At 35.0% G+C, this 14,034-nt stretch overlaps 1 protein-coding gene across 1 annotated transcript in view; it reads right to left on the bottom strand.

Annotated features, from left to right (window-relative positions):
- LOC118737825 (endoplasmic reticulum aminopeptidase 2) overlaps positions 1-14,034 on the bottom strand; it is an 84,608-nt gene that overhangs the window by 55,213 nt on the left and 15,361 nt on the right. The window contains exon 2 of the mRNA XM_036468603.1: positions 7,217-7,912. Within this exon, the coding sequence (XP_036324496.1) occupies positions 7,217-7,370 (154 nt within the window). The 5' untranslated portion in view covers positions 7,371-7,912. The remainder of the gene's footprint in view (positions 1-7,216; positions 7,913-14,034) is intronic.

The raw sequence follows: 14,034 nt of genomic DNA, 5'->3' as shown, positions 1-14,034 counted from the left end.
AGTGAAAATTTTTGCAACTTACCTAAGCTTTTGGTGAAAATAGGCTATAAGTGGAGGCTATTATGGAAGCCATGGTAGTCCGATTTTTCGTGAAATCTACAAAACTGCGGTCACTGAATCAGAATTTCTATGTTCGCAGCTATTCGCCGTGGTGACATATGGGCAACATAATTTCTTTCATGTCAATTTTGAAATAAATAAGTTATCAAAAATTAACAAACTTATAAATTTCGCGTCAAGAGTATTATCGAAAAGTGTCGAATTTATAACAAAGACAGGATTGAAAATATAAAAACCCCCGTAGCGGGTGAAAAACTTAATTCCTTTGCTAAGTTCCAATTTTGTATACCAAAAATAAATGAAGTATTAAAAATAATTACAAATATCGCCCTAAGAAATAATAAAGCGATAAGAACAGGACTCATTCAGGTAATAAGAAAACGACTCGTCCCGGCGAGTTGCCTTCGACGGGCGTTTTAGAGTGACTCGTAATAAGAAGTAAATACGACGGCGATATTACCGGCAATAAATTTGCTGCCGATGTTTTCTTATTGCCGGCAACAAAAATTGTTTGGTGAGTAGTCAGGTCAATAAAAAGTTTATAACAATATCAGTCAATTTCGTAAAGTTCAATGTTTAATTCAATTTATTTAAACAAGTGATACTGGAAGAAATAGAAAATCAAGCTGGGATGACTTTTTTCAGTTTTGCCCACAACTAATTCAATGAATTAAGTTTAATACGCCGTGAGGCTTAAGGGCGCAAATGTCTTTATGTGAAAAGTGTCCATTACAAATTTTACATGGCCCGAATCTGTCGTTTTCAATTTTTTTCAACACTACTGACAATGGTGACCAACCGTAACAGCTGAATAACAGACTTAAAAATAAACCGAGAGAAATGAAAACGAAGTAAAAACAAAAAAAAACAAGAACTCAACGGAGTGAACTTCCTACGAAAATTGTATGCAAAGAAAAAGTTGCATGTGGCGAAATATTTAAATGTTGTGCATTGAATACAGTGTGTGTCACTGCTATAGGTTACCCTTAGTAGTTTTCCGTTTTTGCTCCGTCGGATATAAATATGCATGATAGAAATATTTCGTCGGCCATGATTTTTTTTTTCTGACATTTGCAACCACTTTAAAATCATGTAATATTGCAAATAAAAAAAAATAAATTATTCCCAATTGTTGTTATTTGAGATTGAAAATGATAATGAATGTGTGAGTTTAAGTTTTGAATTTTTAAATTACGTTGCTGGCAAACGTCATGTTGTAATGCTTTTGTCATGTAAATATATGTGTATATTGTAAGCATGTTGACACAAAAAAAACTTGCGGAGATTTAAAGCACTCGAACGCTTTTATTATTAAATATTAAATAATTACAATTTCATGTGAAAAACTTTTTTTTAGATAAAGAAAACTGAAATCAATATTATTTTCTATTTATTGAAATAAAATGATCCCTTACAAAATCGTTTCAAAATTATCCCATAAATTATGTCAAGAAACGGAGTTAAAGCGGAAAACTAAAGTTATCAGTTTTATTTCAAGCAAACCAATTCAACTCATAGCTTGAACGCAAATGAATACGGTAGTATGTTGAATTGAACAAGTTTGAATACAGCAGCAGCACTTGTAGTATATGTACGTACATATTGCAAACCGTGAATCAGCTTGTTACACCCAAAGGGTATTGGTTTGTGTTAGTTCGTTTTTATTTCGCTATAGCGTTAGACATACACTTGTATATGTTTGAAGTAAATCAAGTACAAATATGAGTTGAAATCCAATAAGCAAGCCAAGCATTTACTTGCTTGCTTTGAACCAAGCCCATTGAATACAAGTGAGCTTTCAAGTAGCTTGACATGTAAGTAGCTTGCTGCAGTACCCTGAAACGTGTACGTACGCTTTTCACTATGCGCTCTCCCATCGAAACATATGCGTTTGAAATCGACGCTTTGCTCATTGCTCTTTGCTCGCCGCTCCACTATGCTTTTAGCCTTAGTATTCAACTCCTAAGGAAGCGATCAAGAAAAACTTGCCATTATTTGGTTTGTGTGAATATGGCTTAAGCGGAATTTTGACATCTGATATTTCAGATCCTGTTGTTTCATTTTTTTCCCACGAAATAATGGAACAGGCATAAATTTCTGTTGCAAATATGGGTTTCTTTTTGCACATTTTTCACAAAAAAAAACTTAAGAAACCCGTAGTATAAAGCGTACCAAGTTGGTTAAGAACTCCGTACTGCCTTAAGGAAATTTGACACAAATACAACGTATCTTCGAAGTTTCAAGGGTTTTCCAAGAGATTTAAAAAAATGTCAGCATGCCGAATATCTGTCCCAGCTATTTCGTAACTTTTGAAATTATACGTTTTTTTTTAATTTTAATAATTTAAGATACATCAAAACGTTAAAATTTAAAGGTGGAAATTTTCCGCTTGCCAAAACGAAGGAATCTAGTGTAATAAAACTAGTGTGCCACCAAATGAAATAAAATTACTTTGAGTAAAAAATTACTATGATTTGAGAAACTAAAATTCCATTTTACAATTTTTATTGGCACACTCGAAATTCATTCTGCAATTGTTATACACATGAAGAAAGTAATATATATATGCATAAGGACTACTGTGTAAAAATCTATTACGCGAATACTGAAGATAATGCATTTTTTAAGATATGTGAATATAGTATGTTTCGTTGTTGTGGGTGATACATAATGTGACCAACTATTTCATAGCTGAAAGAAGTACAGAGAATGAAAACCAAAAATAGTATGAAAGTAATGAGAAAGTGGTAAAAGCAGAATATGCATAAACGATAAGAGTGTACCAATCCAACAAATGTAATTTATTAATTAAAAGTCTATACTATTTATTATTCTAAGACAAGGCGCTCATTCCCAGCAATTTCGTGTCAAAAAAATAAGCACTGTACGATAGTTAGTAAGGAAATGGTTAATATGTTTCCCGGATAAGAAAATGTTTACTGTGGCATCGATACTGTCGTTTCTGAATATACAAGCAGCAAGTAAGATTCGCCACAGAATTTTTAAACTCTCTAACACCTTTTAATTTTTCTTGATTGAGTAGCCATTTTTAATGAAATTCGTGAGCTACGTAGAGAAGTGAAGTGATTGAAAGTCATAATTTATGTGTTGATCTATGAGTACCTTTCTTAACTGAGATGACTAACCTTTTGAAATTTTTCGAAACTGTTAAAGAAATTTTTACTTAAAAGGTAGTACCAAGGCATATCAAACAGGTATTCGAGTAAAAAAACATTTATGTGTATTTTGTTGTTGCTTGTCTTATCTAACGTGTCAAAAACTGTTCAGATTTTGTGGAAAAATTCAAAAATAAAATTTGGAAAAAATGGTGCGACTTTCTTTCTTAGTAAATTTTGTTTACTTCTCACATGCATATGTACGAACATTTCTTTACGCCACGAGATTCGTTGTGATGATTCGTGTGATTTACAAATGCTTGCTTGTATCAAAAATAACGAGTAAAGTAACGATACGAAAGTAACGGGTGTTGATTGGATTAGTAACGAATACATACGGATATCCAAATTTTCGTCACTTTTGGAGCCCTAATGGCTGTAGAGTGGACATTTGGTACCAAATGTACTACCGACACATTAGTTGCAACCAGGTGCTTCATGATTTGCAGGGTTTTACAGGAAGCTGTCCCTGATCGCCGCCTTTCATAAGGTTTGTTAATGGTGAAAGCAGCTTTTCCTGTAAATCCTGTAAAACCTGCAAATCGTGAAGTACAGGAACAGAGCTAATATTATATGCATGAAGCTGAGTCGTACGGAATTGCAGTAAGTAGCTCTCACCACATGCGGACGCCAAACTCGCTGGCTTTGTTTGTTTACTTGGGCAATAGACAATGGACGGCGGTTTTGGCCAGTGCTGTCATTGGAAATTCTCCTGATCCGCATTAATTTTGAGGTTTAGCTGCAGGACTTAATCCAGAGCAACTGCAGTAAATTTCCTAAATAATTCCGAATTAAGGAGTTGATCCGGATCAACGCTGAAAACTAGTATCTATGCTATCGCTTTCAAAATTTTCAAACAGCTTAGTGGCAGTAGTTTTGTCAAATGGTATAACACCACTATCGTAATGGCGCAGTTGCATCTAACGTATGGGAAAGGATTCACGTAACTGTCGAACATGCACTCTTTATATATGCTTCGTTTCCTATTGAAAGTAAAAATTAAGCACCGTAATTCGAGAGCAAGGTATAGGCACATTGAATACTGAAATGAAACATCTAATAAATGAAAAAAGTCTAGGAAGTTTCTTAGAACCTTGGTAATTAAATAATCATAGTACTTAAGTAGAACAAGGATACGGAGCCGCCGCTTTTAAATATTGTTTTTTCTCTTCTTCTCTGCAGGAAAACTTTTGTAGAAACTTTTCACAGAACATAAGCAAAAGGTTGAATATAATCCCCTATTATTGGATGGATAACACCGTTTAACTAAATGTTGGTGAGTGGCATGCTTTTACGAAACATAATTCCTTTTTCCTACATACATATGCATTCCTATATAACTCGTTTGCTGGAAGAAAGCCATAAAAGCAAAAATTAAAAATAAAATTTTCTATATACAAAGTTGATAAGGAAAATGCAGGAGAGTAAAACTATATAGACAAATTCGCTTATAACGAGACATTAATGAAAGATATCGTAGCAATTCTTTTACAAAATATAAAAGTAGCACCGGCCCACATTTCTACAAACTTAACTCCAGAAATAACCTTTTCGAATATGCCGTTTTTCCAGCAAACGAGCTATACGTATTGCCTTTTGTGTTTTTCTGTATTCTTACTTTTATTTATTTTGCGAATAGAAAGTGACACACCGCCTTCGCGGACCTTTCAAGTTGCCGCTAGACATTTGCGACGAGATGTATGCGTTGATTTCCACTGAAGCAGCCACAAATATATTAAAATGCACGTTCGCTAACCGCGCAGTAGCCGCTCTCAGTGAAAAAAAAACACGTAAGTAATGAATAAAAGAAGAAAGGCGTGCTTGTTGCTGCTGTCTGCCAGTTGAAATTCAGGTTGCTTCCGCTTTAAGGGTGACTTAGGATGTTGCGAGTGCATTACTCACTACTGTAGTCAAACTACACCCCCCCTACGGCTCACCCTAATGCTACGTACGACAACTCAAATGCTGCGCCTTAATTCTACTGAGACTGTATGAAACCTTTCTTTCATCGAGCGCAGCTGATGTCGACGCTTTTCGTGTTTTTTGTTATTATTATTTGCGGCTTGACGCTTTTGTTGTCATAATTAAAAATTGCAAGAAAATGCTGAATGTGTTGATGAATAAATCCACAACAAAAACAAATGCAGCAACAATAAACTAGTGAAAGGAATCGTTTCAGAGCGTTTAAGCGGGAAGGTGCGCTGCATACCAAAACAGCTTCTTTTAGCCACCCAGTAATTCACTGAGCCGTACTTCTGGATATGAGCAATACTTGTTTCGGCATCGTGGCATGGCAGCATTTTATTTTGCATAATATACTTGGGCAATGAATGCAGTATATAAAGACATCGTTTATTAGTGTGCATGCACAATACCACTTTGTCGCTTTGACTGTTGAATTACGCATCAGCTCCAGGGAAAATGGCTGAAAATAAGTTAAGCGAGAAATTACACGAGTGCAATTAAGCAATTGTCGTTGCCATATTATTTTTGGGTACGCGTAGGTATGTATGTAAGTACGTACATAAATACATATGTACACACAAATGTGTCGTCTTAGCACTGGTTATTCGTTCACTAATTTTGTTTTACACTTTGGTCTCATTCAACAAGCTGCTGGATGTGACTTGTCTACTATAAAATAAATTTAAATTCTTCTGGCGATTAACTGGAATTCTTGCTACAATACGCACTAAGACAAGAGCGAAGCGAGTTGATATTAAGATAATACCGAATTAATGGAGTCTTGTTAAATGGGTTGGCTACTTTTTAGTAAATGTCTTTTATTGAGGCTAGTTTAAAGCCTTTGGGGGTTGAAATGTTTTTGTCCTATTTTCTAAAAATTAACACAAGTTAATAATCTTTATGCTGTTTTCTTTTAATCTTCATTGTTCAAATATCGAATAAACCGTTTTTTTTTTTAAATCTAATTGGTTTGTATGTAGCATTTTTAAATTCACTGCAAATCTATTTTATTTTCTGCTGCACGCCTTAGTGGGAAAATGGAACCGCAAAATATCCGAAAATGAAATCGATAAACGGACAAAAATCCACATTTCATCCACTTTTTTCTTTTTACGGATCCATTTTCGGCCTTTTTCCTGGCTAATACTGTAAAATTGTGCTATTAAAAAAAGAAAAATTGGCCAAAAATCAGTTTTCGCTGTTTGATTAATGACTATAAGTGACCATCAGGTAAATTTTCAAGGATGGTATTTACAGGGATGGTAGTCGAGAGTTTTAGCTTTACTTAAGCCTAAGTGGAAGGTTCTATCAGCTTCTCAAATATTGCAAAAAACGCAATTTTTTTACGCGTTTTTCTCAAAATCACGAGCTGAAGTGCAAGTATGTGGAAGTTGTGACTTTCCATTGGTTTTTGGATTTTTTTTTTTTTGTTGAAGCTGTCGTTCATTTTCTCAACATAAAGTAATGTTCGACAATTTTTATTTATGGAAAAAAATAGCGACACCTTTAACACAAAAAATGCCAAAAATCAGTGGTAAGTCCTAGTTTCCTCAGACTTGCACTTTACTGAGTACTCCGCCCTTTTCCAAAGAGTGTACAAAAAGTGCAATATTTGAATGAAAATTTTGCAGAATTTTCTTTGATTTTGCAGAAGGTTTGGAACTCTGATTTGTGGGGTTGTTGTTGTAGTTAACCATATATTATTTTTTTTAATTAGCGAAAAATAAAATATTTAATAAAGAGTTGCCCGTATTGCAAAAAAAAAATGTCTGTACCTAAACTTTATTGAGTGACTGTACATATGTTTGTATAAGCCGTCATTGAATTATCAATTAAACCCACTTTTGCTTCCACACAGTCTTTCCACTTTTGAACAATTTAATCTACTAAACCTATGTCTGAACTTTATTCAGTTTTCGGATTGACATTTCAGCCAGTCCATCGACTTTTATCGAAACTCATAAATTTACTATTTTTTCAATAATATTTGTATGTATGTATTTAAGTTTACTTACCGAAAGTTACCCCATTTGTTTGCTTTTCTTTATCTTTTTCCTTGTCCTTGTCGATTTTTTCGCCACCCAATGGCTCCAGTTCGATGCCATCCGTTGTGGCCACCTTGTAGTCTCGTTTCGACATATTGCCGCAACAAAATCCACAACATAACATTGGTGAAATGTTCTTTTTCCCCTTCGCACTCAGGTTGGCAGAATATTAAGCAAAATTGACAGGTTTTGACAAAATTTGCGGAAATTGCCGACAAACGTGCAGTCGGGCAGTCAAGTAGAACGTATTTTGTAGACTCAGCTCAGCTCCAATGTCGCTGGTTTTGTAAATTGGTACTACGAGCAAGTAGACACGAATTATGTTGGTGGTAAAAGAAGGGTGAAGTGCAACTGTCAATTGTGGGGCGGCCAAATTCGAAGGACTGATGTTCTACTACATATGTATGTATGTCAATTTGTAAATTTTGTATGTAGCGAGAGTAAAAAGTACTACTGCTGGTAAAAATTGGGGATATTATGTGACACAGCTAAAGGTAACTATAATATTTCTACCGTTTTAGGCTTTATTGTAATTTTTACGTTTTTTTTTATATTTGGTTAATACAAAAATTTTGGGTGGGTAGTTTTCTGGATTTAAATATTTTTACTTTAGATTTTTGGTAAAAGAGTTTGATGTAAACTGCCTTGTAGATTGGCGCAGATGAGCTGAAAAGAATAAAAATGTAATAATATTTTATTAATTTAGTTTAATAATAAAAAACACTCAGTTTTGCTGCCTTACATACACTAGGCGACAAATGAAAGTGTACATCTTGTACTCATATAATATTCACAATTGTTTTCATGAATAATTTTTTGCATACTTAGTTATATATTTATTTATTAATATTATTAGTTATTTATTCTATAACATAAACCATATAAATCAAATTTTCACACTTTATATAAATCTCTCAAAAATTCAAAAAATTTCATCAAAACTTTAATTTTTTTACTCAGAATTTGTAGAAATTTTCGAGTACGCATTTAATTAAAAAAAAAACCAAAAGCAAAGTGCAAGTATCAATTTGCTAAAAAAAAATCGGACATCAGATTCGTAATTAGCTACCCCAGAAAACCCGATGGACAGTTTCATAAAAATATTTTAATTTTTTTTTAATTATCCGCCTTATAGAATTTTCCAAATCTTACTTCACTTACTTGACATATTTTCAATTTACCGTTGTTCAGCTTAAAAAAAGAGTGGTTTCACTTAATCACATATATCTTACGAACCAATTGAATAATCGTAATACGAGACACAGAAAACGAAAGCTAATAAAATTCTCCAAAAACCTTTTATACATCACTTTTCGATAGCCCTGATAGTTTCTGATAAATTAGTTAATAGGGCTATTCGCGATCCGGTGCAAATGGCCTAGCATCATTGCATTGCAAATTTGTATTGCAAATTATTTGCAATACACAAACAAAATACACGCATTTGCATTTGTCATGGCTTGGCAAATTTGCAATACCGAAAATCCATAGCATAAAAATGCTATGCATTGCATTCATAAAGAAAACCAAAGCTGATGCACAAAAATTGTTTTGCAAAAGCTTTACCATGACAGTTTAATAAAGGTCGCTCACAATCCATGGCATATTTCTGCAATTGCATAAATTTGTCAGCTCTTATGCACCGAATCGCGAATAGCCCTACTCATTTCTGACACCTCTTGCTTTCGATGCAAACACTCTACCTACTCAGCTGTACGGGACGTATGAGTAACACTGTTCTGCTTATAGTTATTTCATAAAAAAATTATTGCGCATTTTCATTTAACCTATCACTACTTTCTTATTTATCCATCGATTGTCTTCGTTGGTAGCTTAATTTTTTTTCTAAAGGAACAAGCTTTAACACAAGTGCAAAACATTTGCACAGAAACTGTTATTTTTTTAAGTTTTTACCTCGCTTGTATTAGCATGGAATGTAGCTATGTCATATTGATGCGCCTAAAAGATGCACGGATTTCCATTCTCAAGTTATATTCCTGATGACAGTACTAATTGGAATTATAAAAGCGAGTTTTTAGTTTTTTAAATTAAAATTTTATTCCACGTTAAAGTTTGAATTTTTTCATCAAAAACAACAAAAAATCTGGAATGATTAATTAATTTCTCAGTTTATGGAGAATTTTATTTTCTTTCATCTGCCGTAACTCGTATCCATTATGACTATTTAATCGGTTCGTAAGATATACGTGATTAGGTGGAACCGCTCTTTTAATAATATTTTAAAAACTCTTCGTGTTTGAAGGTTACAATTTATTGGTCGAAAATTCTGTTTTTTAAGGAGTTTTTTGAAAAAAGAGTCTGGCAACACTGACTTGCTCATAACTCGCATACTCTTACATGGCGTATGAGTAACATTCTTTCACACTCAAATTTCAAACGAAAAATCATTGCTCATTTTCATTTTACCCTTTGCTCATTTTGTTCACCCTTGGTTTTTTTGCAAAAGACCAAATGAAATAGCTTTACAAAATTAGTTTATTTTTAAAATGTTTGCCTGTTAAAGTTAATTCCTTTTAATCTTTTTTTTTGGAAAATTACGCGATGTAGAAAACTGTATACAGATCCGGAATCAACGACGCAAAGTTTAGTTTAGTGCCTCGTCGTTTTTTTTATAGTGTTATAAAACACGAAAAATCACTTAAAGAGCTCTTAAATTTCACCTCTAAATACCGCAAAATTTTGACGTGGTACGGCTTCTCTGAAAACGGTGAAAATAAAATTTACGTGTTCGGTCGCATAACTGTAATATTTCAAAACTTTAAAATTTACCTACCACGTTAATATGAATGGACTAATTTCACTTAAAAAAAAAAACATCTTTGCGATAACATTTTATAGCTACACTTTTGTTGATTACTTTATCAAGAAATAGGCCTTCATTGAAGGTATGATTACGGATATAAAAAGGGAATATCTTTGCCTCACTAAAATTGATAATAACTCATTTTTTCCAAAAGTCGACTTATGCCACTTTCAATTTGAACAATCTGTTATATGGAGGCAATAGGTTATAGTGACCCGATCTATGCCATTTTGACTGTAAGTATTCGTTTGATAATGGGTGAAAATACGGTGAGATTTCATGTGCCTAGCTGCATAAATGTAGGAGTTATTACGAAAAATCTCATATCTGAACAGTAAGTTGAATGGGAGCTATATCTTATAGTGTTCCTATTTTTCCGTTTCCGACAAATCATTATTACATTATAAGACTACAATAACTTACCAAATTTAAGTCAGATATCTCGAAAACTGATAGACAAGATTGCATACAAACAGACGGACAAACGGACATCGGACATAAATCGGCTCAGCTCGATGTTCTTATCATATATCAGTATACATTTTCATGGGAATATCTCTTCTTTTTCTGGTACTTACAAACGTCGGTATGAAAGTTAACAAATATATCCACTCGTGCTCATATACCCGTAGTTGCGAATGTAACGTATACGCCTCGTAGCACCATACGCAGTCAACTAACACGTTTACTCGCACGTCTTAACTGAAACGTCATATTGTTTAAAAGTAATTAAGTATTGGCGTTTAAGATTTTTACACAGTATTCCTTATGCACATACATATATATTACTTTCTTCGTGTATATGAGCCAGAATTCATGAAATCGATCAGTAAAAATTAAATTTTTTGATTTTTAGTTTTAATATGGTGGCTGTGTAATTCAGGAGCATGGAAAGGGATTCCCATCAACAAAACTTCGAAAAAATATTGTATTTTTATGAGGAGCTGTTTTTCATGGCCAATGTATTTTTAAAGAAAACTTTGAAGTTATTTGTTTTTGTTATTTTTTTGGCCTTATAACAATTATATTCAACAATTTATCACTTCTACCATTTTTTCAAATTATTGTTGCTTTTCCACAATAAATTTTCATTTAAAAAACGGCCTCGAGCTCAATATAAATTGTTGAGAAATCTTTGAAAGAAAAAAAAATTATTTAAACGGTTGTGTGTATTTTTTATTTAATTGAATTGTCCAGGAAAATACTCCTAAATCGTACGCAATTACCATCAACGGCTTTCGACTTAAAATTTTACCAAGGCGATAGCGCAACAGATCTTTGAAAAGCTTCTCTCGCGTTATAAGTAAACAAAGAAACATCCGAATTATGAAATGAATACCTGGGCATGATAAACATCGAAATAAAAAATTTACACCCCAGTGAATTATTTTTCTACATCCTTTAATAACTTTGTTCTCCTTTCATTCAATACTATTATTTAAAATGTTTGCTCATCTCTTTCATTCGACATAATCGATATATTTCACTTCAAACTTTTAATAACTTTTCATTCGCTTGCCTTTGAGCTCTGATGCATATTCCTCTCTTATACTTTCACGTTACACAACATGCACTGCTTGGGCACAGATAAATATTGACACACATACAGTTGTGCAAATTGACAAATTCATCACAGATACGCCTCGTCTCACCTCGGCATGCCACATCTCCTATCAAACGCTCCGACGTGGATGCGCTTTTGCGGAATTCCTATTTTGCCGGCAGCAACTTGAAGCATCATAGCCTATGTAGGCACAGACAATCACGCTCACAACAACACTCGAAACTATGCTTGTTATACTTTAGTTATAATAACAACAACAAAAACTAATATGTACCATTACGACGCTGACAGTACACTACCTATCACCTCTTATCACCTTGCAGCTCTTCACACAGTTCAGTTCAGTGAGTCACTTCGGCGGTGAAGCGGTACATGAACACGTACATATACATGCACACATACATATGTACCTGTTAACATACAGTAGTAGAGCGGACGTTGAACTTTATGCTTGCTGGTTTGGGCAAACATTTGTATTGGTGTGTTTGAATTTACAATTTTCTGATGTGGGTGTGTGTTTGTTGTAAGTGTCCTGTATATTTCCGGCAGTAAGTAACCGGAGTATTGGCCGGAATTTGTACTTTCCTTACTTTTTTTTTAGTAGTTTTAGTAAGTTCTCTTATTTTTCATTGTTCTGTTCTGAGTATGTTTTCTTCCACTTCAAAATGTTTTTATTTCTTCTTTCTTGCAACAAATGAAATGTTGCTGCAGCAATACTCCAAAAGGGAGCATATCAACCAAAGCAAAGCTGAAAAGTCTCAACGTTGCGCTTTTTTTTACACATTCCAACAGTAATATGCCACAAGTTGCGGGATAAATAAAAATAAAACAAAGATCAGGACATACACCCTAAGCAAGAAGAAAAAAAAATTAAAACAAAACAAGCATAACAAAAAGGCAAAAAATCTGACAACAATAGCAAACAACCAAAAGCACGCTTTCTAATAGATGATTACGCTTTATGTGTATCATAAACGCAAAGAAGGAGGTTAATGTGTTCAAGGAGGAAGCCTGAAGCGCTAGGCTATGTTAGGACACAGCTAACTCTACGTATGTGCGTTCATTCTCAAGCATACATACATATGTATATGGATGTGTATATACATATGTACATACATATATGTATATGTAACAAGGCATTTTAGTATCCACAACTTTTGCATGGAAAATTGGAGAAGGTCCATAGCTTTTTTTAAACTGATGCAAAATTCAACTGAAAACGTTGGGGAGACTGTTTGACCTGCACATAAGCAGTAGGATTCTCAGTATCGAGAAGGTCGGTAGAAATCGTCCTGCACACAATTGTGAGGTGAATAGAATAAGCCTTTACTCATAAAGATTTGGCGGTAGGAGCCTTCTTCTATATCAAGGGGCTTAAAATAATATCCTGCCGGAGGTAATATTTAAGTCGTTTGACAAGCTTTGGATTGAAGTCAGTCTCATTCGGCTTATCCAAAACTTGCTGCGTGACATGACTATATGGGGCAGCCATTGCTCTGGGTAGCGGTGAGAAACGATCTCCTAGAGGAGCCGGCTGTCGGGCAGTTCCCTACGCAGACGATGTTGCATTTATGGTAAAAGTTACATGTCAGTCGTTGTCGTCAAGCTCCACTAACGGAAGCCCTAAGAAGAGTGCAGCCTCAATAGGGTCGGCCCACAGGCACAAAGGCGTTAGGATGGTCGGGGCATACGAAAAGATGTTTCGAGTCATGGCGTGTCTCTCCGCATGCCAGACACTCATTTGGCACATCTGCATCTAGTCTGCACATGTATGAGTTTAACTTAACCTGCTGCAGTAGCCAGAGCGAAGTTGAGCTATTGTGGTCCGCGTCTCCCGAGGCAGACGAAGTTCTGTCTCGTCCACGTCAGCTAGTTGTGTGCCCAGAACGGCATTCACAGGTCTGGAGTCTACATAACTCGAGACTGACTCCCTGTGAATGCCGCTCAGGGCCTGTCGATAAGCTGACGGGTCCAGAGGTTATTTAATGAACCTCTGGATTTCGTCCGTCAGTTCGTAGAGATGCCTCCTGACGTGCCTTGGTGAGGGCTCTTCTGCAAGCAGTTGTCTAATTGGGTGGCCACGTCTATGGCTCCCAACAAGAAACTGCTTGCAGAGCATTGTGTTGTGCTCCTTTATCGGGAGCATTTTCGCCTCGTCGTGCAGGTGGTGTTCTGGCGACATCAGAAGGCATCCAGTCGCTGTCCGTAGTGCGGTGTTTTGCGTCGTCTGCAGCTTCATCCACTGCGTCCTACTAGTCCCCAGAGACCACACTGGTGCTGCGTAATTTAAAAAGTAAAAGTTAAATACTTGGATACGCTTTATGAACTGACCAAACTGTACCTTATCATGTTTACTTACTGTGCGGCCAGAAGTAGCCTCGTCGTCAATCCCAGTAAGAT

This window comes from Rhagoletis pomonella, unplaced genomic scaffold (assembly GCF_013731165.1).
Source record: "Rhagoletis pomonella isolate Grant_MI unplaced genomic scaffold, Rhpom_1.0 Rhpom_scaffold_00004, whole genome shotgun sequence".
Taxonomy (NCBI): domain Eukaryota; kingdom Metazoa; phylum Arthropoda; class Insecta; order Diptera; family Tephritidae; genus Rhagoletis; species Rhagoletis pomonella.
Note: the sequence above shows the minus strand (reverse complement) of the source record. Positions and strands in the feature narration are given on the sequence as shown.